This window comes from Sarcophilus harrisii, chromosome 4 (assembly GCF_902635505.1).
Source record: "Sarcophilus harrisii chromosome 4, mSarHar1.11, whole genome shotgun sequence".
Lineage (NCBI taxonomy): Eukaryota > Metazoa > Chordata > Mammalia > Dasyuromorphia > Dasyuridae > Sarcophilus > Sarcophilus harrisii.
Genome location: NC_045429.1, coordinates 304675487 through 304703000, shown reverse-complemented (window position 1 = coordinate 304703000; position 27514 = coordinate 304675487). Strand labels below are relative to the sequence as shown.

Genomic DNA, 27514 nt, shown 5'->3' with positions numbered 1-27514 from the left:
TGGTTGTAGGGCTGGGGTGGTACTGGCATGGCCTGTACTGGACTGTGCTCAGCTCTCATCTGAAAGCCCTCTCCTGCAGACCTTCCAAGTTGTCTTTGGCTGGAAAATTATTTTATCTCTTCTTTTTGTGAGTTCTGTCACTTTAGGAATTGTTTTATGGCATTTTAAAAAGATACTCAGAGGGATTTGGGGGAAGAACTCAGGCCAGTCACTGCTTTTTTTTCTGCCATCTCTGCTTCTGATGATCATTATTTTATAAATTAGCCTGAATTCCTTGAGTTCTATGGAGTGGATAACACCAAACAACTGGTAGAGCCAAAGTTCAACAAACAGCTAGAAGAGCCACCACCATTTGGCTCTTCATTGTGGCCAGATTTCATATCTGCCATGACCTTTACAAGACTAGAAAATAGCCTTCTTCTAGCATCTTCAGACCTGAAGATGAAACATATAATCTTAGAGCATTGCCTTCCCTGATCATCCTGTCTTGTTTAACTCTCTACATTATGCCAGTGATGTTTGTGCCAGGTAAGGTCCTTAGTTACAGGGGAGCAACTCTTTGTTCCCAAAGGCAAACTGTTAAAAAATGATGATGTTAAGCTACCACAAGATAGAAAAACAACTACACAGAGGAGGGATGCTGAGAAATGTTATACATTACATAAAGAGATGATGTACTCACATGCAAAATGAGAGACACTTTGGACATAGCTAACATGGGGATTTGTTTTGCTTTACCAAACATATGTTACAAAGGCTTCCTTTTACTTCTTTTTTCCGCAGAGAGGTGAGGTAAAAGGGAGAGAAAAAAGTTTTTTAACTGAAAAACATTAATTAAAAAAATAAAGACATCTGAGTTATCAATCAAAAAGCTAAGCTGGCCTTCAAATATAGAGTAATTTGCCTTATCACCCTAAGCAGCAATACAAACGCCCAAGGTCAGAACATCCACTGAACCAGTTGGAGAAATGGATTTCTTTTTGTGCTTTCTTTTCCCTCAAAAAGTGTAATGGATTAAACAGAACAGTGTCTCTCTAGTTAAGACCAGCTGATGAGAAACTGTTCCCCCACTGACAAAGACACAGGGATGTCCAGGATCTGAAAGGAAAAAAAAAACAGAGTAAAATTAAAATCAGAAACAAGGAATCCTCAGATCCTTTTTGCTTCAGACCTTTTTTGATGAAGACAAAAATAGTGGGGGCCTATCTAATAAGTATTTGTAAGTTGGAATAAGAACCCAAACTTCCTGGTAACCATACAGCCTCAGTTTATTCACCAGTTCAAAAGGATATCACTTCTCCCTATAAGGACTTCACACACACACACACACACACACACACACACACACACATACACCCCAGACCTATGATTTCATAAGTAGGGGACTCAGGGAGTAAACTTTCTCTACCAATGCAGATTAGGACTTTTTCTGCCACTCTATGATCCTGGAATTTTCTGGCCAACTCAAAAGTTAAGTAACTCGCCCAGGATCATACAGTTATGTGTCAGGTGAAATTTCCCCTCAGGTTTTCTAGATTTCAAGCTCAGCTTTTAAAATCATTATTCTACTATACCTCTAAGAATTTGTCATTGTTAATTATCTTACTGCTTTGAAAATAAGGTACTACCCATTTCTAATGCCACACAGCATGAATGCTATTATCCTAGAGAGTCCAAGAGAAAAATTATCAAACAGTTCACTAAAAATAGGCCTTGAAATATAAATGCTATATTTCCTTCACTTCCTACCTGAGGGATTAAAGGTATGTTAAATATTTGCCCAATGTACAATAAGTGCTACAGGATTTCCTGGTTGCCTCTTTGAAGAAGTTTTAAAGCTTTCACAGCCTAGCTTAGTACAGGTTTCTAAGGGTAGATTTTTGTTCTCTTTTATTCTTTCTCCATATTCTGATGGGGAAGGAATGCTGAGCAGAATATTTATAAGCCTTTCTTCAATTCTTGGGAACTAAGCCCTTTACAACTAGTTGTTTTTACCATTACTATTTGGACTCTTAATTCTCTTGCCTTGGTATCAGCACTGTAGGAAAAGTTGAAGACCGGGACACCATTAGAGACAACTTGATGGGGGTCATTAGTCACACCCAAGACAGTCACTTTTCTCAATTTCAGGCTGGTGCCCTCACTGGACACTTGTACTAGGTCATTCAGAATGACATTCTGTTTCAAGCAAAAGAGGAAGATAAAAGCATTGAAGTTAAGAGAAAGTCGTACATAATCAGGGACTTAGGAAGTCAAAACACCTGATTGAAACCTGAAATTTACCACTTACTAGTACAATGGTCCTCATAGCCTTTTTGAAGCTATTTTCCTCTGTTTACAATAGGGGGAATAGTGCTTACTTGGATCTCCTCTGGCTGTTGTGGGGAAAATAGTGTGTAAAATATAATCTTGATCAAGATGGTGGGGGTAGATATCCAGGATGTTTGACCACAGAGTCAAGCATCCCAGGTTCCTGATGCTTCCCATTCTCAAGAAAGGACAGGTCTTATTCCCAATTCTTTAGAAATAGATTCCATTTCTCTTTAAGGTAAACTTTCTCTGTTGCTACTGTTGAATAAGAAATCTATATGCAGATAACTGAAGTCACTATTGTTTGGATGGGTACCCTCTTTTGATATATAATCACATCTAGTCAATCAATTACATGTTGTACATTTGAGAGTAGCTATCCCTCCCCACTCCCCATCCCCTAATTCCTGGCTTCTAATTCTCCACTATCTGATCTCAGCTTCGAGGACTCACTTACATTGTTAGCCAGGAACATGATTTGAGTATAGTGGCCCCATTCCACTGTACCAAGGGTCTCTCCATCATCCCAGAACAGCTCCCCTTGGGCCACACCACTGGGAGTTAAGGCCACAATCAAGGTCATCGGCTTATTGCGGGACTCTGTGGTGGTAAGTCCAGGATCCTGATACAGGGAGGAGGAGAGAGACACTTCATGAGTCCCCGGGGACCCACTCCAATACAATAGAACTCAACAGGGGGAACCTAAAGGACACAAGCCTGGGAGACCCAGTCCTGCCTGTCCCCAAAAAGCCTGCCTATGAGCAATGCGTAGAAGGAAAGCAACTTAAGGACAACCTTTCTAACAAGAGCAGCTGCTGTTTTGAAGTACAGCTGGATGCCTTGGGAAGCAGAGGATGCTACTTAATTATCTTTAGAGGTAGACTGAATATTATAGATAGAATTCTTGCCTCAGTTATGGATTAAACTAGTGGCTTCTGAGGTCCTTTTCCATTCTGAGATACAGGCAGAGTCAGATATGCACAATACCTTCCTGGCAGATAGTAGATGCTTAATAACTTATTGATTTTTTTAAACTAAGTGTTAAGACTGCCTGCACCTCTGCTCCTATTTCCTATCCATGTGATTCCTACAAAAACAGGCTGGGGAAACTTTATAAGGTCTTCCAACCCTGATAGTTCCCTTCCCATTCACTTCTTTCCATAAAAATGCCAAATTATATAGCTTCTCCTATAGATTATCAAGCAAATGACTGACTACCTCTGGCCTCCCATGCTGGATTGGCGATAATATCTTCCAGGAATGAAATTATCTTGAGTTTATGGGAAAGATGTAAGAGACTTAACACTATTGGGGGAGAAGGGAATAGGGGAAGCACCAAGAGTTGAACATAATTTCTAGTTTGACTTCTTGGGCAAAGAGAAGGTGGAAAGGAATTTCAAAGCAGTCCCAATGATGGATAAAAAGATCCAACTGGTTCAAACCTCTTGTGTACCTGCAATGGAAGGATATAGCCAGCGCGGAGGTGGATATTGATCACATCTAATGGTGCAGGCAGGGTGAACCACTGTCCTTTGCTATGGATGACTGAGTCATTGAGAGCAGAAGATGAAGGAGACAGGTCATTAAGAGGCTCCATTGGTATCTGGAGAAATAGAGATTAAGTCAATAAGGGTCTTAAACACTGAAAAAAAAAGCCATCTGCTTCTCTCCCTTCCTCTGAGGAGAGAGACTAAGTACATAGTGTCCTATTCCAGAATGGGATGTGAGAACAATGCCTCTTACTGGAAACTAATGTTTACTGTAGTTTTCCAGGTCAAGACTTTAGTGATGGAGCACAAAGGAATAATGTCTTTACTGAAGTAAGGGAAAATGCTAATAATTCATCCTTTCAGGGATCCCATTGCCATCTGGCAAATGAGATGACATTCCATTTAAACCTTCTTCCTGACTTGTGAAGGAGGCTAGGGAGACTCTGAAATGCCCACAAGAACTATACAAGTTTTTAAATATAACAGCTTCACCTCCAAAAGTGGATACCATGTGCCTGAGGGAAAGTAACCATTCACTTCAACCTTTCCAACTTCAAGTACTGGGGTAATGAGGAGAGCTTCTCCCCAGAAGAATTGTCGATCCAGTGTCCAGGTGTTTTGGTCTAAGGGAAACCTATAAAAACAACAAGTCCAATTTACATATTGGGAAAGAGAAACATTGCATGAGCCAAGGAAACTAGGTTTTGCTCACTAGATAGCATGTGATTACACATATTTTACAAATGAGAAAAGTGGGTCTCAAACAGGAGAAATCACTTGTTCACAATTCCTTGGCTAATTAGTCATAGGTTGGAACATGATTTTCTAGTTGATTTTTTTCTAATAAACCATACTGAAATCAATCAATCAATTTGAGACAAACCAACTTAAAACCTTCTTTAGAGGAAAACAAGACATTGAAAGGGAAAAATTGCAGGAATAAGATCTCATAAGTTTAAAGGGCTGGGATGAAATGGCAGTTGTGGTATTTAGCTTACTAAAAAGAGAGGTGAGGAGGTAGCCCCAGGGTTATAAGAGGATAATAACCCTCCTAGGCCAATGTAAGGTTTGGGGCACTGAAGCTATGCCCAGAAGAGGAAGAAAGAAAATGGTTACAGGCATGGGAGTAAGGGGATCATAGGCTATTTTAAAATCCTACATCCAGATAAATACAACAAGCAATGAAGGTGAGGAAATTGAGAGCTTATATGAACTGATGCAGAGCAAAAAACAATATCTATGACCATAAAAATATGAACAAAAACAATAATACAATGTAACTGTATCATACCAATTTCCTAGACACATTTAGTCTTTATGGAAACACAATTGCCTACATTTGGTGAAGGTACAAGGACAGCAGTCACACTGGTGCATGCAGTATCAGAAACAGTTGCTTTGTCAGGTAGACTTTAAATTTTATTTTTGTTTGTTTGTTTGTTACAAAGAAGAGCTTGATACAGGGGAAATATGTTGGGAAATGAATGTAGAAAAAAACCCCAAACATCAATGAATATATAAAAGATGTGCAAGATATTCCATGTTTCTAGGCCTAAATTCTTAGAATGGGAGTGAGGAATTGGAAAAATCATGTTTTCTACAATTCTACTTTCCTGTTTCACTGAATCTGCCTTTTTTTAAAAAAAGTTTTTTGAATCTATCTTTTAAGTGTTTGTAAATTACATCTCCTGTCCTTTACCTGCTCATTCAATGACTTGCCAATGATTCCACTCATGTCTGAACACAGCTATCCAAACCAACAGCTTGCTATACTGTGATTAGCCTTCCAATTTAGTTCCCAGGAATATATCACATTGTAAAAATGGTCATCAACTACTAGACATGGAAAGGAACCTAAAATGGGACAATAGAGCTCCAGAACACAGGATTGCCTTGAAATCGGGGTCACACACAATCTATTTCCTATCCCCCTCAGGAATACTTACTCCAAAAACAGTGGCCGAGCCACAGTCTCTCCACGAGAATGGGCTTTGTGGAACAGGGTATAGAGATAGGGCAGGAGCATGTAGCGTAAGGTAAAGGCTCTCCTCATAGCTTTCTGAGCCTCTTCGCTGAATACATATGGCTCCTGGGGCTGCACAGGAGGAAGCAGAGAGAAGCAGGAAAGACCCATCTGTCCCAGAGGTCTCCTTAGATAGAGGGGAGGTGCCTCAGGGCAAAGTCACAGACCACGCTGAGACAAATGATTTAAAGAGCCTTAGGAGTCTGGAAAGGCAGGAAGAGCTGGTGGTCAAGATATGTTTACTTCTTTGGTTCAATTAGCTCAACTCTCATATTCTTCCACTTCTCCAGGCTGAGTATCACCAGAAAAGAATCTTCCCTCCAGAGCTAGAGAAGGTTGCCAGGTACTATAAGCCAGTCCCCCTCCCATATTATAATTGGGAAGCCAGAGCCATGTATGTCTAGCCCTCTAGGGGATCTTCTTTCCAGATGTTCCAGACTATACACTCAAGTCTCAGGTAGATATGGAAGGAATAAAGCACAAGAAAGTCTTTTGGCCCAGACCATATCCTCCTTTTTGTTGTTTGTCATGACCCCATTTAGAATTTTCCTGGCAAAAACACTGGAGTGATTTGCTGTTTCCTTCTCTAGCTCATTTTACAAATGAGGATCTGAGGGAAACAGGGCTAAGTGATTGCCCAGCATCACACAGAATAAGTGTCTGAGGCCAGATTAGAACTCAGAAAGTTGAGCCTTCCTGACTTCAGGCCTGCCATTTTATCTGCTGCCCTTATCTCCTTACCTGATTATATTTGTTATTATGGTTCCTCATGAAGGGGTAGAAGGCCCCCAGCTGGGTCCATCGCACACACAGTTCTTCTGTGGTATTGTTCAAGAAGCCACAGATGTCTGCTCCCACCAAAGGTATTCCATACAAGTTAAAGAGTAGCACCGCTTTAGGGAATGACAGAAAAAAAACCCAACTGAGATACAATGCCAGAGCTGTTCAAGAGAAGTAACTCATCCCCAAGAATCCCCATTGTAGACTGCCTACTCCACCCACCCCCTAAACATAGTAGATACTTAATGAATGTTTATCTAATGAATTAATTTCCATTTAGACCCACCAAAAAAATCCAGAGTATGACCTTGTTCTCTTTCAGTTTCTCTCTCTCCTCCTTCCATTTCTCCCACCTCTGTTTCAACAACTTCTTCCCAGTGATTGCTAATAAGATACTTGTCCTTTGTAGACTGACGGCTTAGTCAGTAGAACAGAAGAAAGAAGGATCACGGATCATTTTGGGTCACAACTGAACTTCTTGTGAACTATAAGATGCTGTGAAATGGGTGCTCACTATGAGTTATATACAGTCTCCGGTTATATTCAGTAAATATGAAGCTAAACCATTTAGAGATTACATCTATGATCCTAGACTTGTTAGTACATATTTTGTTTATTGTTGATTAGTCATTTCAGTCATATTTGACTCTTCATGACTCCAGTTGAGGTTTTCTTGGCAAAGATACCAGAGTGGTTTGCCATTTCCTTCTCCAGTTCATTTTAAAATGAGGAAACTAAGGCAGAAAGGACCAAATAACTTGTCCAGAGTCACAAAGAAGACCAGACTGATCTCAGGAAGATGAGCCCAGCCCTCTATGCATTCTAATGACACTTAGCTGCCTACCTATTTTCTAACTTCCATGTTAAGTGAAACCTGAAAGAGCCACTTGTAAGCTTTGGAGAGTTTGGGATGCAATCTGTAAGGCAGCACCACAGGATGATGAAGCTAATAAATAGAGCATGATCCTTTGCCTGGCTGGAAGGTGGGGAAGGGAAGCAGACCACTGTGCTCAGCTACTGAAGGTCACTGTCCCAGTCTTGGTTACTTTCAGAATCAAGTGTAAAGACCTTTTTGCCTTAAAATCTACTGCTAGTCATGAAGGCTGTGTCTGTTCTGCCCCAGGTCCTGAGCCACCTAAGAAAACAAAACCACTTTGTTTATTACCATAAACAGTAAAGTGGGTAAGACATCCTGTTTCCCAAGGACTAAGGCCACTTACAAAGAAGCTTCTAGCTTTTGCTGGGGTGGGGTTTAGAGATTCACTCTGCCCTGTGTCAATAAATCAATTAAAAAAACAAACAAACCTCAATTATCCATTACTGCCAAATACCCAAGGAAGTGGAGCATGTACTCTATCCCACTATACCAAAGCATCTGAGAAAAAACACAGAACTCAACATTAGTTCTTTCACTTAGAGTGACACTAGCCCTGACCAGAAGTCAAGCTCATACTCCATGTTGGGTCACTCTCTGGGTCCCCTACATAGTAAATGCTTATAAAAAACATTGGTAGAGTTGAAGAGAGTAGGGTACAGAACTGTAATCAATACCAATTTCCTGGCCTTGGTGTGCCAATAGTTGGTGTTGAAAAATGAGATAAAATAAAAAGGAAATATATAAGAAAAAAAGGACTGATTTCTTATCCCTTTCCCTCTAAGACTTCATCCAACAACAACAATTTAGAAGCATCAGAATAATTCATGCTTGGTTTGCTCTATTATAATAACTCATCTTCATAAATAGTCTGGCGCAAAAAAAAAAAAACTTCTCTATTAGTTAGATCTTCTGGAAAAGGCTATGCAAATTTTTATAAGGCTGGAATTCTAGCTCGTTATCATAAAATTATTATTACAGTGTACAAAGTAGTAAGATACATAATAGAAAGTTTTAAAATTTCGTTAAAATAGTAATTAACTAGTGGTATGACTTTGTGGAAATGGAATGGTTAATGATTTTACTAATACTTTGATTTCCTTAAGCTCCCTTATTATCCAGAAGAAGTCAGATTGATCTGGAAGTCAGATAAAACTCAACATTCCTTGCCAGGCATATCAGAAGTTTTTTGTAGTATTTGCACATTGGAAGTTCCTTGCAGTAACTGGCATATTACACCCAGAACTTCCATGCCAGAAAACCAACTCAAACTGATTCATATCAACTACCAGTTCCAAAAAACCCAACCCAAAGATGATCTGATAAAGACCACTATGCAATTACACCAACAACAACCCTCCGTGATCTTTATCTCTATAACCCCTGCTACCTATACCCATCTTGAGCTCAGTTCTAACTGTACTCCCATATATATATGTCCATTTATTTAGGAGGAATAAAGCCACGTATACAACCTAACTTTTGTCTTTCTTAGACCGAACATTGTGGGCAGGGGTGAGAAATGGGGGGAGAAAGGTTGACAACTTGAACCAAATCATTTCATCTGTCTAGATCTTGGTTTGCTCATTTGTAAAATAAAGAATATAGACCAAATGCTCTGTAATCTCGCTTCCAAATCAGACATTCTGTGAATCTGTCACAATAATTAATAACATTAATATAAAAAGATAAATATATCTTTTAGCTGATTTTTTTTTTTTATTCTGGGAAGTGAATAAAATTGGCAGTGGGTAGTTCAGTGCATACAGTACTGGAGCTGGATTCAGAAACACTAACTAGCTATATAGCCCTTGGCAAGTCATAATCTCGGTCTACCACAATTATCAATTTCTTCCTCAGTACAAAGGGATTGATAGTAGTACTCACTTTCCAGGATTGTAGGATCAAATGACAATATTAGTAAACCATTTTGCCATCCTTTAAGCACTACATAAATGCTAGCTATTATGGCTCCTTTCCCATCTAAAAACTTTTAACAATAGTGGCTGAAATGTATATAACAATTTAAAATTTATAAAACATTTTCTTCATAAATCTGAAGAGGATACAGTTCAAATAGAATTGTCCCCATTGTATAAATGGCAAAAAGGAAGTTCAGAGAAAAGGCTACATAAGCCTTTTAAGGCCTGAGGTGGGATTCAATCCTCGGCCTCTGACTCCAGGCCCATTCTTTTGATTACATCATGCAATACCTCCATTATTCTTGTTTAAAAGGAGAAATTAAATTTCAGTTCAACAGAGCATCTCACCTAGCCCATCCCATCTCCCAAATCTCTGAAAACTGAAATATCACTGATGTGTTTATAGATAGAACTTTTTCTGTACAGAAACAGAAAACTCATGAGCTTTGTTTAATGTTACCATAAGCTACTATAAGGCTGCCATCCATCAAGATAGCAGGATATGATCTGAGACTGGAGGTTTCTATGCTGCTCAGATAATGGATGGAGATCCATCTTGTGTACTGCCTAGTCCTTCACCTCTCCATGCATCTGGAGAGTCGTCCTTCCCTCACAGCTTCTCAGGCCTCTGTGCTTGCCCAAGAACTGGCGGAAAACTGAAGACCCAGAGAAACCAAAGCACTTTTGTCCTATCTCCAACTCTCCCAAGACTTCTGCTGGTTGCAAAGAATATTCTTCAATAAACCTATAAAGATATATAAGTTTTATGTGGCTTTTGTCCCTTATGAGTGGCAGTTAGTTGACTGTAAAATCACTTATGTAGGAGGGCAACTGCTGCTAAATTTGGAAAATAATATAGATAAAAGAATCCAATTAATTAACTTTTCAATTACTATTATAATCCCCTAAATAATCCTAGTCCTGCTAGTTAGGTTGGTACATTAAGTATAATTGTGTCTAATTACAAATAAGGAAAATGAGGTTCAGCAGGTTGAATACCTTGCCCAGAGCTACATGGCTACTAAGTTCTCAAAGTGGGTTTTAAATTTAGATCTTGACTCCAACACTAGTGTCTATGCTACACTGACTTCCAGACTGGCCAAACTGCTCCTGAAGTTAGATCCCTTTTGCTGAGCTGAAGTATGATAGGTAGGCTGTTGGTAGCCCACAGCCAGACCTGTAGCCATTACCCGAGTTTCAGATGGTCCTGTGATTGTAAAAAACTTAAGGAGGTTAGTCCCCAGGGTATGGAACAGAAAGGATTACAATGTGGGAATGAGGGAATACTATCAATCAGGGGCAACACTGACCACAATAGCAGCAAGAGTACAAAGGTTTCTTTATTTCAGATACCCGCTAGTGATATAATCCCAATTCAAAATATAAAAAGTAGCCACCTGGCTGCCTTCCTTCTGCTTTGGACTTGGCAGATCCCTACCCCTGCCTTCCCATATTTATTATCTACCTGTACTGCTCCAGTATCTGTCCTGAAAGGAACCAAAGGGACCAAGAGAAGGGTCTTGCCTTGTACCTGACAACTGTTTGCTTCTAACCTCTTGCTTGAGCCAATACCCCAAGAATTGAAGCTGAGATGGCTAATAGCAGCCTCTTACAAGAGCTCCCCAGGCAAGTCCCTTACTTAGCCTCTTACCTGGCACAGAGTAGTACAGCTGTTCCCAGTTGCTAAACACATCTCCTGTCCAGTGGCCAGCATAATGGCCATGGCCAGCAAAAGTAGACCGAGATATCACAAAGGGACGCTTCCCCCGAATCTTTACCAGGGCACTGTGAAGGGAAAAGCATATTTGAGAGTAAGGTTCTATAAATGGTCAAAGGATATGAACAGATGATTTCTAAATGCTCTAAATCATTATTGATTAGAGAATGCAAATTAAAACAACTCTGAGGTATTACTTCACACCTCTCAGTTTGACTAAGATATCAGGAAAAGATAATGATAAATGTTGGAGGGGATGTGGAAAACTAGGACATTAATGCATTGTTAGAGTTGTGAAAGGATTCAACCATACCAGAGAGCAATTTGGAACTATGCCCAAAGGGCTATAAAACTGTACATACTCTTTGATCTAGTAGTGCTACTACTGGATTTGTATCCCAAAAAAAATCATAAAAGAGGAAAAAGGAGGCAAAAATGTTTTTGTTTTTTTTTTTGGAATGAATTGGAAAATGAGTAAATGCCCATCAACTGGAGAAGGCTGAATAAGTTGTGGTACATAAAAGTAATGGAATATTGTTCTATGAAAAGGCTGATTTTATAAAGGCCTGGAAAGATTTACATGAACTGATGCTGAGCAAAACAAGCAGAACCAGGATGTTGTACACAGTAACAGCAAGAATGTACAATGATCAACTATGACAGACTTGGTTTGTCTCAGTGGTTCCGTTTTCCAAGGCTAGGATTTAGGATTCTAACACATTCTGGATGGAAAATGCCATCTGCATCCAAAGAGAACTATGGAGATTGAATTACATCAACACATCCTATGTTCACTTTTTTTTCTTTTTCTTCCCTTTTTTTTCCCTTTCTTGGTTTTTCCTTTCTGTTCTGATTTTTCTCTCCCAACATGATTCATAAGGAAATATTTAAAAAAACGAATGTACATGGATAGCCAAAAAAAATATTGTTTTTACATGTAACTGGGGAAAATAAATTTTTTAAAAAGAGAGCCTTCCCTCTCTGACCCTCAGTATGAATCAATATACCTGAAATCTAAACTCTAAAACTTGGATGTTATAAGTTGAGTACTTTAGGACTCTTACTTTATCTCTCATCATAATTCATTCCCAAATTCAAGACAACTTCACTGACAGAAATACATATGATCTCAGCTTAAGGTGCACTGGTGGCATGTAAAATGCAGGCATTTTTAGGGTTGTTAGTTATACTTAGAGAGGTGAGTATCTTGCATGGTGTTTCCTATACATGAAGGGAATATTTAAGTTCAGTTAAAAAATAACATGATATGATAGATAGATAGATAAATAGACAGATAGAAAGAATCCAGTCTAATCTCCAATCCCCTGCATAATTCATCCTCTACAACAGGGCTTCTTAAACGTTTTCCACTTTCCACTTTTTTTTTTGCCTGAGAAATTTCTACATGAGCCCTAATATATAGGTATGTATGTAAAAGAAGTATACAAATCAAACATTTACTGATAATAAATCATAATTTCACAACCCCCATATTCAGTTATGAGACTCCATGTGGGATTGTGACCCACAGTTTAAGAAGCTAGGCTGTACATGTCTTAACTTGAGGAACACTGAGTCATTCTACCTCATGGCCTAATTATATAAGCAGTTCTACTTTTCAGCTCTTTAGGAAAGACAGATCTATCACTTTCCCTGCCAATCTGACAATACTGCTGAACCAGCAAGTAGAACTTTCCAGCCTGAGGCAAGGAGCTGGGGATGGGCCTACTTCTGCCCACTTCTCTAACTTCTGGCTCATCTACTTATAGTATTACAGAGACAAAAGGGTGGGGTAAGGGATGGGGAGTCAGGGGAGAGCATCTACTTCACTTACTCATGGGAGGCAATGGCTTCAGTCAGTCCATACAGATTGTGCAGATTGTAGTGGGAAGACAAGTACTGATGGCTAGAGACACAGATGGTGGCTGCCCTGAGGGTCCCTCCAATCACACCTGCAATGAAAAAGCTAAAGGATTCCATATTGTCTGCATCTCTTAAATTGCGGCAAGTCCAAACTCTTGCCACCTTTGGACACTATCCACCAACCACCTTTCCCTGGCTCCTCTGGTCTTGGTAAAAGCTGAGCTGAAATCCTCTTTCTCTTTAGGAGTTTGTTACTGTTGATCACTCACATTTCAGTTATGTCTAGTTCTTTGTGACCTCTTTTGGGGGGTTGATATTGGAGGGGTTTGCCTTTTTTTTTTCCTCCAGCTCATTTGAGAGATGAGGAAACTGAGACAAACACAAGGAAGTGACTTTTTCCAGGGTCACAGAGCTGGGAAGGGTCTCAGACTATTTGAACTCAGATCTTCCTGAATCAAGGCTGAACCTCGATCTACTATGCTACCTAGCTGCCTTCACTCAGCAATTCATGCCTACTAAAAGCACAGTCTATGGATGAGCACTTTAATGCTTCGTCCACCTTTCCTAGCTCTCTCACCTCCTCAGCCTCAATCATTGGATTATTCATAATTACCCAGGTTATCCAATGTTGGTTAAACTCAACTAGGCTGGCAGCTGACTGGGGCAATGGACAAGAGTAGAACAACAACAATTTGCTGGATGGGTTGGATCTGGGCACCTGAGGATCCTCAGCTGAGGCAGAAAGGAAAGGTGATTACCTGGCACATAGGGAGGATCTTCTAGCTCATTGTTGGGACAACCTTCCACAGAGCCTTTTACAAAGTTAGATGGCTCATTCATGTCCTGGGAAGAAAGAGCAGCTTTAGAAAGCACTACAACAGCTATCCAGAGATGGAAAGATGGTGAGGGAAGAGTCAGGGGATGTCTAGGCCAGGGTTAACTAATGCAGACACCGATGCAAGTCAGCATTTGAGAGCAGAAAAGGGAGTGGAAAAGGAGAAAAGGCTGGGCCACTTACAATCCACATGCCATCAAAGGGTACTTGAGTGTGGAACTCCTTCACCATGTCATACCACCAGTCCTGGGTATGGGGGTTAGTGAAATCCGGGAAAGCACTTTCTCCAGGCCAAACCTGGAGAACAGAGGAGGTTGAGAGAACAAGAAGGACTCTAAGTCTTGGCTCTTTTGACTTGAAATCAAAGGAAGTGTGATTATTGTCTCCAGTTTATAGATGAGGAAACTGAGGCAGGGAGTGGTTAAGGGATTTGCCCAGGGTCAAGAAGCACATGCCTAAAGCAGGATTTGAACTCCGATCTTCCTGACAAAGTAACATCAAACAAGGCACTGCAGGTCTAGAGAGGATAAGTTATTCACTCCAGATATGTAGGAGAGATAAGAGTTCAATCCTTTGGTTTGGAGTTAATAGTTTTGTCTCCAAATCTGTGCCTTTCAAGAAATTAGTCCCCTATATTAGGAGACCAGAGCCCTTTGCTGCAGACAGGTTGTGACTAAGATTTCTATAATGCATCATTTTGATTACAAGCATTAACATCTAAATATTCTGACTTTTCTGTCAGATTGGCAGGGAAAGTGATAGATCTGTCTTTCCTAAAGAGCTGAAAAGTAGAACTGTTTATATAATTAGGCCATGAGGTAGAATGACTCAGTGTTCCTCAAGTTAAGACATATACAGCCTAGCTTCTTAAGGGACTACATCCCTTCCCATTGTCCTCATGCGCCACCCCGCCCCACTCTTATTCCACGGCTGCTCCCATTCCAGCTCTCACCTTTCCAATCAGAGGCTGCCCCTTCTCATTGGTGATGAACACTCCTCTTTTCAGGCCTTCATCATAGGGTCTGTAACTCCCAGGGAGACCGGAGCTGCTGATGGCTGGATCCTGACAGAAATAGAAAGAGGGTAATTTATTTCACATGTATGTGATGGAGAAAGGTCAAAAGGCTTCATGTTATTCCCTTGGAGAACTGGTCTCTCCAAATCTCTTTTCCTTCCTTCTGAAGTGGCAGCTGTAAAGTCAGAACTCAAGTGAACTCAACACTATGACTTGTCTGAAGCAGAAAGGTAACTCCAAGAGTTACAGAGCCAGAACCCAAAACACTTGACATCAGGCCAATGCTGAGATTCTTGACTTTGCATGAGCCAAAATCAGTTCTTCTGACTTGTCAAAGAAATTTATTACCAGCATATTGTGTGCCAGAGCCACTAGTAACAGTCCAAGGTAACCTGGGGGCAGAGGGCAATTAAGAGGAGAGGCTGTATTTCAATCAATTTCTGTTTTATCCAGTGCTTTAAAAAATTCTTCTTTTTTCTATTACTTGTTCTGATACCTTATTGATACCTTACCTTACTGATACCTTATTTTATTCTTCATTAGAAAGGAGGAAAAAAGTCCAAGTTTATCCTAATGATCTCTGATGAAAAACTAAGTGAAATGATTTGCTAAAGTGAGGTTTTGGAGAAACTAGAGATTTTTTAGTCTAGATAATCAAAAGGCAAACACATACTTCACTTACATAACTTATGACTTCCTGAAAAGTTTAAAGTCAAGATGCTGCAATCAAATAATAAAGAATGGGAAAGCTTGACCCATTATGAACTTAATCAGCTTGATAAGCAAGAAGTACCCCATTTTATTTTATTTCTTCCTCTGTCAAAAGATTGGAAAGAATGAAACAGATGATCTATTTACAACTCTGAAATTCTATGATTCTTTGACCCCTCTTCCAGTTTTTGTAAACAAACAAAAATGCATTAGCAGAGATAGTTACAATATCTGGATGCTATTTGTGTTCTTTTTCCCCAATATTACCATGTATCAACTTAATTTGTATAACTTGGCATTTTAAAGTCATATGTGAATCTAACATGAAAACATACCATAGTCTTTGCTTATCTATTTCCTCGAATGTTTGAGTATTTGGGTTGTTTCCAATTGTTTGCTATTTTTATATAAATTATGTTTTATCTTTTAGTTATTTCCTTGGAGTATAAAGTTGCTAAAATATAATTACTTTTTAGTTTATTTTAGTTACTTTAGTCAAAAAGCTTGAAATTGTTTCACTGAGAATAGATTGCTATTGAAAAAGAACACTGTAACATTTCCAACTAATTCATAAAATAATAGTCAATTTTTTCAACAGGCATGTTTGCAAATGCATACCTATATTATATTTCTTTAAATCTACTGTGATTCTCCATTCTCAGATGTAATGGAAAGAACAAGTTGAGTTCTATAAGGGTTTGCAGATTTCTGAATCTCTGCAAGACAATGCCAGACATGGTACAGAATTGTAGTCTCTACCTTTGAAGAATTAATATTCTAAAGATAATTTATGGAAGAGGGTTGGAACAATGAATCTCTAAAATGTTATATTCAACATCTAAAAGGACCTGTAACAGTAGGAAGAATGCTGGATTTTGGGAACTTGGGCTTGCATTCCAGTTCTGTTTTATAACAACTGGGTATAAATCACCTTTAGATGATGACACTAGGCAAATCTGTAGTCCTCAAATTTCCTATCTGTAAAATGACTGAATTGGACTAAATAACCTCTAAGGACCTTTCCAGTTCTCTATCTATGTACTTATGTTTAATAAATGGCTCTCAGTAATGATGATGATGATGATGATAATGAAATGCTATGAAAGAGAAACTAGAGAGGGGCATTCCCTTTCTTAAAGGAGATGATTAGAAGGATGAGATACACTAGAGGAGGGAGGAGCTATGAGGAAAAGAGATAGAACTCACCACAATCATGATGTACCGCCGGCCACTCTGATGAAACTCCTGCACCATGGCTGGAAAGTCCCAGAAGTTGTCCTGGTTGAAAGTGAAGTCCCTCCCGGCATCCATGTAATCTAGGTCATTCCACTGGACATCCTACAGCAAACCCGTGGTGGGTTCAGCTTGCTGGGAGTGCTGGTAAAACCACTTCCCAGTCCTGTATTACCTCTACCACTACCAACCAACCTCTGGGGGCCCTATGGGTTCCTTATCATCTTTTCCCCCATCCCAAAAAATCTCTGGGAACCCATGAGAAGACTTACTAGAGGAAAATTAGCTGTGGTCATGTTCTTCACCACCTCTCGGGTGACAGTGGTGGAGGAGTAGCCCCATCGACACAGATGGAAGCCCAGACCCCAATAAGGTGGCATGAATGGGTATCCTGCAAACCAACAGCAAAACTTCACTGAATCCAGACAGCTAGGTGGTGCAATAGATAGAAAGGAGAGGAACTTAAGGATTCCTCTTCAAGCTTTTCACTCTGCATTGTGTATCAGTTTGAAAAATTCTTGAACCTTTTGCTTTGTCTACCTTTCACAGGAAGAGCAACTGAGTTAAGCACAGGAGATATGTCTTGTCCTTAGGATACAAAGGACAGTAAAGGGGTGGAAAATATAATAAGAAAAAACAATTTGAGTTTCTAGGCTCCTCAGGTTATGCTGAATGAAGTCCCAAAAGACCAAGTTTCCCTTTACCTTTGATGATGAGTGGTAGTTGGAGCTAGCAGTCACTCCAAGTCCCCCATTTTCACAATCTACTGGGCACTATGTAATAAAGAAACTTAAAATACTTCATACTCAGTGTTAAACCTCTTAAGGATGCTGGAACCTCTCATCTACCTAGAGTTTCCTGATGTTGATCTGTGCTGGAAGATAGGGGACACTCAATGATTATTCCTAGTGAGCTTCTATTTAAAACTACTGGGAAAGACAGGGAGCTTAGAGAGAAGGACCTACCAACAACTTCCAAGTACTGTTGAACCACATTCTTTGGTTCTGGTCCCAGGAAGACATAGAAGTCCAGTATTCCCCCTATTGCCCTCCAGGTCAGGGCAGGTCTTGGCTGTAATACTACATCTGTAAAGGAAAGCAGTCTTGGAAGCATCTGGAAACTACAGTCCCCCAGAAGAGAAGAGTGTCCTCTTCATACCTTACATCTTAAGTTTCACACCTTATGGTGTCCCAAGATACCACATCTTCCTAGTGTACTTAGTTTGATGAGAAAACTAAGAAACTCTTGAGAAGAAAGGCAGAAATACAGAGAAAGAATAATAAGAGGGTAATATTAATTTCACTGCCTTAGTGGCAAATCAGATAAATTGAATTTTTTGCTTTCTTCCTAGATGGAATGAGGAATAAAGGAATAGGAATGGCCAGACCCTAAGTGTCTCCATCATAACCAAAACTTCATTTCCTAATAATATGTCACAAATGAGGTTCTTGAACACTCCTCCTACTCTTAGGTATATTGAGAAGCACAGTTTTTGTCTTTAAGAAAAAGGACCTTCTCTTATAAATGCATTGAAACGCTAGACACATGCACTCTTATTGATCTTCAACAACATAAAGCAGCTAACTGGTAATAGAAAGGTTCACATCCAATTGATAAAAGAAAATGGGGTATAGAGGAATGAGTTGGCCAATTAGAACAAAGCAATGATGGAGTTAGGAAGAGAAACAAGAAATTTAACTTCTGTTCCAACATATCTGGAACCTTACTAAGGAGTGGGTAGGCATATAATTCTAAGTTTTTCTCACCCAGAGATAGACAGGCCATGGGTACAACAAAAAGGGTTCTAACTGTGGAGTTAGAGAACTATGGGGTTTGAGACCCAGCTCTATACCTTAATGTCCATTTGATCTTGGACAGCTCATTTACATGGGCCTTAGTTTCTTCATCTGTAAAATTGGTAGAGAGGTGGGGTTGGACTTGATCAGTTATTAACCTTTTTTGAGTCATGGACTTCTCTATGGACCCCTCTACCAGAATAATATTTTTAAATGCATAAAATACAGAAAGGAAACCAATCCTACTGAAATAGCTATCAAAATATTTTTTAAAATCCAAAAAACCCTATAACTCAAAAATATGGATGGTTAAGAAACCTTTTTCAGTTCTAAATGTATGGAAGCTTTCAATTACTTACCCATAGCATTGCTGTTTAGCAGAAAGACTCCATGGGCCAACCCTCCATCTTCCAGACACAGATAGAAAGGATGGGAACCATAGAGATTGGCCTTAGGCTAGGTTGGAGAAGAAGTTACCAATATTAGTTCTGAGCTAATCAAATTATGCTGAAATCCTGAAATCTTATCTCCTCTCCTTCAATTAATTAGAAAATTGATTGTGATTACTACTTCATGAAAAGTAGCTATAAACCAATGATAATATATCATGGACAAGAAAACAATGGAGACTTGGGTACATAGTATCTGATGAACTATCTCCAAGTCTCTCCTTTGCTGTAAGTGCATAAAAAAGATTTTTAGTGGAGATGGTGATATGAACCTTGCATCCTGGCCACAGCCACTGGTTCTTATTCTGAAGGATCTCAAATTCTGATAGTAGTATTACTAAAGAGCCAAAGGGGAAATTTCCACTTAGATTTTGATTTAAATACAGGATGCAGGAGATACATAACCATTTATATGGACAAGTTTGTATGGGAAAAGGGAGGGGTTGGGGAAAGGACATTGTGAAGTTAAAGTTGGGTATAGATCAAGAGAGTGACATGGCAGTTGAAAAGAACTCAACACCAGAAACCAGTTAGATGACATAAATGGTTATCTTACAGACCAATATCCCAAACCCTATGAGTGTTTAGTCAAGGATAAAGAAAGGACAACGGAATTGGAGAGGGATTTTCTCTACATATCCTCTAATTAAATGCAGCATTAATAGATATATAGTTTCTAGAAAGAGGGAGACACTATTGCTGTGTACAATCAAATACTTAGTATTTTTTCCAACTCAGAAGTTCTATGATCATTGATTAACTAGTTGCATCCAGAGAAAGGGGATTGGGATGGCAATGAACTAGACATTATACTATTTAAGGACCTCTTCACAAGATAAGAACTCTTTCACTAAGGGAAGGGAATGATCAGAGGGAGACAAGTATCTCGAAGGGCTGTCAGACAGAGGAGGGAGAGATAGCTTTGTTATTGCAGAAAGGCAGATTTTAGAACCAATTCCTATTGTGTGGGAGACATTGTGCTAGGTCTTGGGATGCAAGGACCTTAAATACTTTGTAACAATTAGAACTATCCAAAAGTGGAATGGATGAAAGGGCTTCAACTGGCATTGAGCTCCCCAACACCAATGGATGGCCATTTGTGAACAAGAATATGAAGATGATTCCTGTTTAGGAACAACTTATACTGGATGATCTCTGAGAAAGGGTCTATGTGTTTCCCCAGATAAAGAAGTCCATAACACACAAAAAAGCTCAGCTCTAAAGAAGGGAAGTGGGCCTGCTTCTACTCAGTTCTACCCTACCATTCCCCTCAAGATCTCTTGAACCACATCCAGCTGTGTACTCTGAGGGCTAGTGTGAAAGAGCTGCCATTATCCTTTGGGCTCTAGTCAGTTTATCAGGGTCTAAGTGGAAATTACTACTTTAGATTATACCAGAGTTAGCATGATACACAAATAATTGATGGGGAAATGTGTGGCTAGATAACGGTTCATGCAAAAGAGAGCAGATTAGGAAATTACAAACTCAATTTAAGGCAACAGTGAAATATAATAACAAAAACAATGTGATTTAGGTTTAGATAAGCACAATGTTTACTACTTAGACATTTTATCTTTTCTTCTATCCTCTGGTCAAACTGAAAAAAAAAGGGGGGAAAATCTTTCCTTTCACAGCCCTCCCCACTTACCACAGGTGCCATGTCTCTGTTCCAAAAGGTAATCTTGGTCCAGTTGGTGTTGAGTATTAGAGGAGTCTGATGCTCCCCAAGGCCAGTGATAAACTGGGATGGAAGAGAAGTAGTAATCTGGAGAAACTGGTCAGCAAAGAACAGGGGAGCAATAGTTGTATTCAGCCTGCCAGGGAGAGATGAAGATTTCCTATTAAGCTATCTCATCCAGGGGGAATCTCAAGGAAAACAGAGGAATTTGAGAGTGATCTACACACAGTACGAGAATATTTACAAAGGGATCAATTCAGACATCCTATAGGGTCTTATAGCTATTGAATTACCCAATTTGTTGTTTTCCAAAAAATAAGAGAATAATAGTAGCCTAAGTTATGGAATACTGCAAAGGATTTTGGTCTCGGGAGTATGTGACAGACTTTTTTTGAGAGGTTGTTCCACTCTGAATAGGCCACATCCTCCCCACTAGAGCAAACTGCAGATAGAAGAAATCATATTGGTCAAGTATAATGCCTCACTTACCATGCTTGAAACTAAAAAGGGTCACAAGGGCAGTAGTGACCATAGCCTTTGAAGACAGTGCTATTTTAGTTGTCAATTCCCCACTTGATATTAAGGAGTCAAACTGTCCTATTTATTATTAAGTTAGAAAACAGTGCTCTTTGAAGGTGCTAATTCTTCTCCCATCTGGCAGATCCTTCTGTGGCTCTATATGAAAATAAGAAACTGGACATAATGCCTTCTTGAGAACCTGCTCAACCCGAGAATCCGCAATTTAATTCTACTCCAAGAATGAACAAAATTATTTTGGATCTCTGCTAAGACATAAGATTTGTTCCCAGGACAAAAATAAAAAGTCAATTGTTAGCAAAAAAAATATATCATAGAATCAAGCACTGAAGCTATTTGAGAGGCACAATTGATGGAATAGACACACAAAGTTCAAATATAAAGAGACAGTTATTTGAGGCCAGAAGTAGCTTCAAGGAACACAACTTCTGGCCACAAAGAAAAGTACTAACTATGGACTCAAAGGAGTTCTATCTTTGTCTAGACAAGGATGCTGCACTGAGAAACCTGAGCAACTCAGTCCACAGAAACATTTAGCCTTGGCAAATTCTTTATAAGAATTCCATCAGCAAAGAAAGGACATCATGACCTTTCTGTTCTAAAGCTGTTAATTGTCTTGGCCGCATGGGTTCCTACACATGAGCCTTATCACCACAGTACTTTCGTACTTTCTATCCACAGTCACTGCTATTTTGTGGGAGAGTATATCCCTGATTTCTGGGGAGGAATGTTTTACAGCTACTGTTATTGATTAGGACATTTACTAAGATAAATAACTAAGAGTTGTCTGTTGACTATTTATTAATGCAAAAGCTTCCAATCGAGGAATAAGCTATAATAACAATAGTAGATATCACATCATTCCTTTTCCCACTCCCCAGGAATAAAGGATAGCAGCTGCTCTGTAGGGATTCAAACTGAGTCTGAGTACAAGTTAAACTAATTATACCAGAGTGAGTCTTACATTGGGAAGATGTCTCTGGAAGATGTGTGTAAACTTGTGCCTTCAATTCTTAGACACTTCTGGCACCCAAAAGGGAACCTTTATGCTTGTGACATCTCTGGCATAGATGATCATCATAGCAGTAATGATGAAAATAATAACCTCACATTTATATTAGTCTTGGTGGTCAGCAAAACATTTTCATCAACACAGCTCTATGAAGTAGATAGTTTAAGTATCATTATCCCACACATCATTGTGGAGAGAGTCCTGGAGTCAGGCATCCTCAGTCACTTACCTACCAGCTATGTGACCCTAGGCAAGATGCTTACTGCTTGCCTCAGTTTCCTCAATTGTAAATTGGTGATAATAACAGCACAGGGTTTTTTGAGAATCAAATGAGATAATTGTAAAATGCTTAGTCCAGGCCTGACACATAGTAGGCAATGTAGAAGTATTTATTCCCTTCCCTCTCTGTAATCCCCAATTTACAAATACAGAAACTGAGTGTCATCTCTGAGATTAAATCCATGGTCATTTGTTGTTGTTTAGCTGCTTTGTGTCTGACTCTTTGTGACCGCAATTGGGACTTTTTGGGAGATTCTGGAGTAGTTTGTCAATTTTTTTTAGCCCATTTCAAAGATGAGGTACTGAGGCAAACAGGATTAAGTGATGGCCAGGATCACACAGAAGTCACACACCAGACCATAGTCATATGGTTATTAAATATCTGAGCTGGGATTCAGTCCCATGTTTCTGCTTCTCTGGGCCTTAGTATTTCATCTACAAAATCAGGGTATTGGACATGATGACCCCTTAGATCCTTTCTAGCTTTAAATCTTATCATACCTGTGTATTTCCACTTACCTAAAGTATGTGGTAAAGTCCACAATGGATCATTCTTGGTTTGTTCATTTTCTTAAGTAGATAATTATAAGTGTTAACTTGGGGGATGCAGTGGGCAATGTAAGCAAAAATGGTATTAGCATAAAAATTTATTAGCATAAAAATAATGGACTACCAAAGAGTTGTCTGTTTGAAGCAAATTTTTAGAAATGTGAACCAAAAATCACATCTGCTATTAACCTGATGGATCTGGATCTGTAAATTTTGTTGTTTTTTTTTTTTTTTTGTTTTCTATAAGTAATAAAGTGAAATCTCTTTGGAAAAAATGTTATTATACCAACTCCAAAGTCCAACATTATCTACTACTAGTACTACTACTACTACTACTAATAATCTACTAATACTCACATCACCATTCCATTTGACTTTCTGGTTATGACCAAACCAAAGGGATTATTCTCAAATGCCACACTGTAGAGCTGAGTAGGAGCCCTGTGAGTGACTTTAGGGGTTTCCATGGGAACCTCATAACGCGGATTGGCAGGGTCTTTGATCTGGGAGAAAAAGAAAGAGTAATTGTAAATGCAAATCATAGACTCATAGATTAGCAAGGAGAAACAGAGTGTTATCCCCAAAATCCATCTCCTAAACAGTTATAACCAGTATGCCCACTCTACCCCAAATCTGACACTGGATTCGAGGTTTGACCTACTGTAAAATGCAATCGGCTTTCTGTCTCCATCTGGACCTCCAAATGCAGGGTTAGGATGTCCTTAGGGAAAAAAGTAGGCACTGTGCGAGTCAGGGTAGCAGCATAGCCTGTCCTTGTGGTGGTAAGGTTCTCCAATTTGTAGCTGGGGTAACTGGGTGGGAAAAAGCACCATGGCCTCCCTATCTGAAAAAATCCCTTCTGAGCCACTGGGACATAACAGCAGCCTCGGGCTTCACATTGTTCCTGAGTGAGGGTCTTTTCTGGAGCACAGTCAAAGCGGTAATCAGGGGAGATGTCACACTGCAAAGGAGCTCCAGCAGGGTTTCTAGGAGACCCTTGATGGGGCTGGTCCCAGGCCTTTTCTGTTGCCTCTTGGCCAGTTCTGTAGATGCCCTGTTGTCCTGAGGAGATGTCTTTGAATTCTCTAGAAATCACGACTGATACATGGAGAAGAGAAGCCCTCAGGAGAGTAGGAATCAGCAAGACAGCAGCACCACAGCCTGCCAAAATTAGCCAGCGCAAGTGCCGGGGATGTGACATCTCTTCCACAGTCATGATTTACATCTGAGATGGCTAGGCTGTTTCTAGATCCAATTGTAGCCTATTGAGACAGAGAATTAATAAATACTTGATAGCATGAAGGGGCTAAGGCCAATTCAAAGAAAAGTAAGCTTGATTCAATAATTACTAATCTATAGACATTTTCTTAGTATTTCAAAGCATTTACCAAACATCAACTCATTATTCCTTCCAAAGATGCTAGTAATCTTGACTCTCCATAATGAACAAATGAAGAAACAGAGGCATTAGAGTTATGATGACTTGCTCAAAGCCAAGACATAAGGTAGGAGAGTAAAAGTAAGGAAAATAAGGTAAGGAAGACAAGGTAGGGAAAATAAGGATGATTACTAAAGGCTGACTATTTTGACATACAAATAAGTCAAAGAATAACAGGGTGATTTAGTTGTAGGACAGAGATCAATATACTAAACAAAAAAGTAATAATAGCTCAGATTTACACAAAATATTTATAAAATAAGTATTAGATATTTTAGTAACCTTTCTTAGTACTTTAAAGGTTGCAAAAATACTTACCCAATCTGAGCTTAAAATATGTATAATTTCTATTTTATAAATGAAGATGCTAAAATTCAGAGATTTTATTCCTTAACAAATAGCTTAATAAGTAATATTTTGACAAAAATAACACTTACTTGTTAAACCTTGAAGGGCCATACAAATATATGCTGCTGCTGCTGTTTCTGCTACTACTACTGTTATTTTGAACCCAAGCCTTCCCTTCCTGATGTTTCCAGAGTTCTTTCTGTAAAAGAATTTCTAAGTTATAACATGACTCTGCAATGATATTTGAAAGCAGTCAGAACAAGCTGGATTACTACAACTGGAACCAACAAAATAGTAGGAAAGCATGTGAGAAGTTCTTGATAGAGAGGACTGAGTGCATTACAGGCAAGGAACACATCTTGTACAAAGGCCTAATGCTGGGAAATGGAATACTGTATATAGGAAACCCCAAGGCCAGCCTATCTGAAAGTAGTATATGCAAAGAACTGAAATTACAACAAAATTGGAGAATGTGGGAGGAACAGGGCTAACAATTAAAGGAGATAAGCAAAAGCCTGGATGGAGAGGACACTCAAGCTGAATCTTGAAGGTTGATATTCCAGCAGACAGTGAAAGCAGGCACTGTTACAAAGAAAGAGGCAGTCAATAGAAAACCTATTATGAAAAACAGCAAATTGTTGCTATGTACAAAATGATTATTATGGATGGGGGGGGGGAGGTTAATGTGAAATTATTCTGGAAAGCTGATATAAGATTGGAAAGGCTTTGAATATTAAAGAGGAGACTATATGTGATCTGAGACTAGATAAGAGGGAGCATCATACTAGAACAAGGGACGGACCTCAGTCAATAGATATTTATGAAGCACTTACTATATGCACTCTCACAGTGTGCTAAGCAGTGGGGATACAAAAGAGAAGAAAGACAGCTCCTGTCTTTAAAAAGCTCACAATCTAATGAGAGAGGAAGCAAACAAGTATGTGCTGTTGGGCCGTGTCCAACTCTTTGTGACTCCATTTTTGGTTTTCTTGGCAAAGATATTAGAGTGATTTCTTTTTCCAGCTCATTTTACAGATAAGCAAACTGAAGCAAACAAGGTTAAGGGAATGGCCCAGGGTCATACTGTTAGTCTGAGGCTAGTTTTGATCTGATTCCAAGCCTTGCACTATATCTGTTCTATCCAGCTAGCTGCCCAAACAAATATATACATATTGACATAATGAAGGCTATATGAAGGATAAAAAGGAAATAGAGAAGGAAGGCATTCTAGAATTAAGAGGGGTTGCGAAGGGCTTGCTGTAGAAGACAGAATTTTAGTTGCAACATACAGGAAGCCAGGGAGGTCAATAATGGAACAGAGAAGGAAAGTTCCAATTATGGGGGACAGCTGAACTTGTGTCATGTTGGTGGAACAGCCAGGGAGCCATTGTCCCTAGATGGAAGAATACGTGGCAAGGATGAATGAAGGTGTAAGAAGACTAGAAGGAAGAAGAGGGCTCCCAGAAAAGGCAGAAAGTCACTGGAGTTTATTGAGCTGAGGATGATACGGTTGGACTTGGGCTTTAGGAAAATCACCTTAGGGGCTGGTTGGAGGAGAGACTGGAGAGGGAGAAAGACATGAGACAGACAGCCCTCCCAGACTATTGCAATAGTCCAAACAACTAAGGCTTATACCAGTGATGGTATTCCTAAGAGAGGCGCATTAACTGAGAGATGTTGCAAAGGTAACAATGACGAGCTTTCTGCAACAGCTTGGATGTGGGATGAGCGATATCGAATCTGAGCGACTGGGAGGACAACGTTGCCCTTTCCAGTAAAACGGAAGTTAGGAGTGGGGAAAGGATTAGGGGAAAGGGTGAGTTCCGTTTTTGGACATAATTTCAGATATCTGCTGGACATCCAGTTCTCTATCTCTGAAGGGCAGCTGTAGATGAGATTGGGGGCCAAAAGACTGGGGTAAGAAGGGTTACAGCCATATATAAGAAAAAGCGTTTTGGCTATTAGGGATCTGAGGAGCTAGGCAGAGAAAGTCTGTAGGAAGCGATAGCAAAAGCATTCTCTGCAGCGGAGGGAGGGTAAGCGATGGATGCAGGAAGATGCGAGTGCAGACAATGGGGCAGCAACATCCCAGGGAGCCCCGTCCCAGCTCTTCACACCTGGGTGGTCCAGACGCACCTCGGGACCTTCCGGAACTCCTCTAACCTCGGCCGAGGACATCCACTCGCGCTAGCTCGGGGCAGCCCCGCCCCTTCCGAGCCCGAGCCTATCACGTAACCCCGAGCGGCCGCGCGCTCCTCCGCCCCCTCCCCTTTCTCTCCTCCCCCGCCCACGGGACGAACTACCGGCCTGGTCAGGTCTGGCTATGCGCAGTCGCGGCTCATGGCGAGAGGCCTGAGTGTGCCCCCCCCTCCTCCTTAACACAGCCTCTTCTGCCCCGCCCCGATAGCCCGGGCCCTCTCTCCGGGATGTTTTGTACCGGAGATGCGGGGACGTCGGTGCGGGGGGCGGCCGCCAGCCCCTCTAGGTCGGGGCTGAAGGACGTTTCTGCTGCCCGTCTCAGTTATTCCTAATTTGTGGCTTCCTCCGCCGGCTTTTCAGAAGGGAGCGTGACTCTGTGGAGAGGGGATAAAAATAACACTGGAGGGGGAAGGGAGAGCGGGGTTTTTTTTTTTTTTTTTGAAAGGGAGGCGTGGC

The 27514-nt window shown here is 40.1% G+C and overlaps 1 protein-coding gene across 4 annotated transcripts; it reads right to left on the bottom strand.

Moving 5' to 3' along the window:
• Positions 1-706: 706 nt before the first annotated feature.
• Positions 707-27431, bottom strand: GAA (glucosidase alpha, acid). Of its 4 annotated transcripts, none has more exons than XM_023502670.2 (21): positions 27297-27431; positions 24949-25058; positions 23735-24335; positions 23431-23576; positions 20667-20832; positions 18929-19025; positions 17739-17858; positions 17046-17164; positions 16747-16878; positions 14767-14877; positions 13998-14111; positions 13738-13822; positions 12951-13068; positions 11051-11184; positions 6565-6716; positions 5747-5895; positions 4293-4434; positions 3764-3913; positions 2768-2932; positions 2026-2178; positions 707-1098 (listed from the first exon to the last, which is right to left on the bottom strand). In XM_023502670.2, exons 3-21 carry the CDS (start codon positions 24287-24289, stop codon positions 1039-1041), a joined length of 2868 nt encoding a protein of 955 aa, XP_023358438.1. In that variant the 5' UTR covers positions 24290-24335; positions 24949-25058; positions 27297-27431; the 3' UTR covers positions 707-1038. The 4 variants fall into 4 exon arrangements, with proteins under 4 accessions (XP_023358438.1, XP_023358440.1, XP_003768705.1 ...); XM_023502672.2 differs by lacking the exon at positions 27297-27431 and adding an exon at positions 26977-27105 and having other exon boundaries at positions 4344-4434; XM_003768657.4 differs by lacking the exon at positions 27297-27431 and adding an exon at positions 26977-27104.
• Positions 27432-27514: the final 83 nt, after the last annotated feature.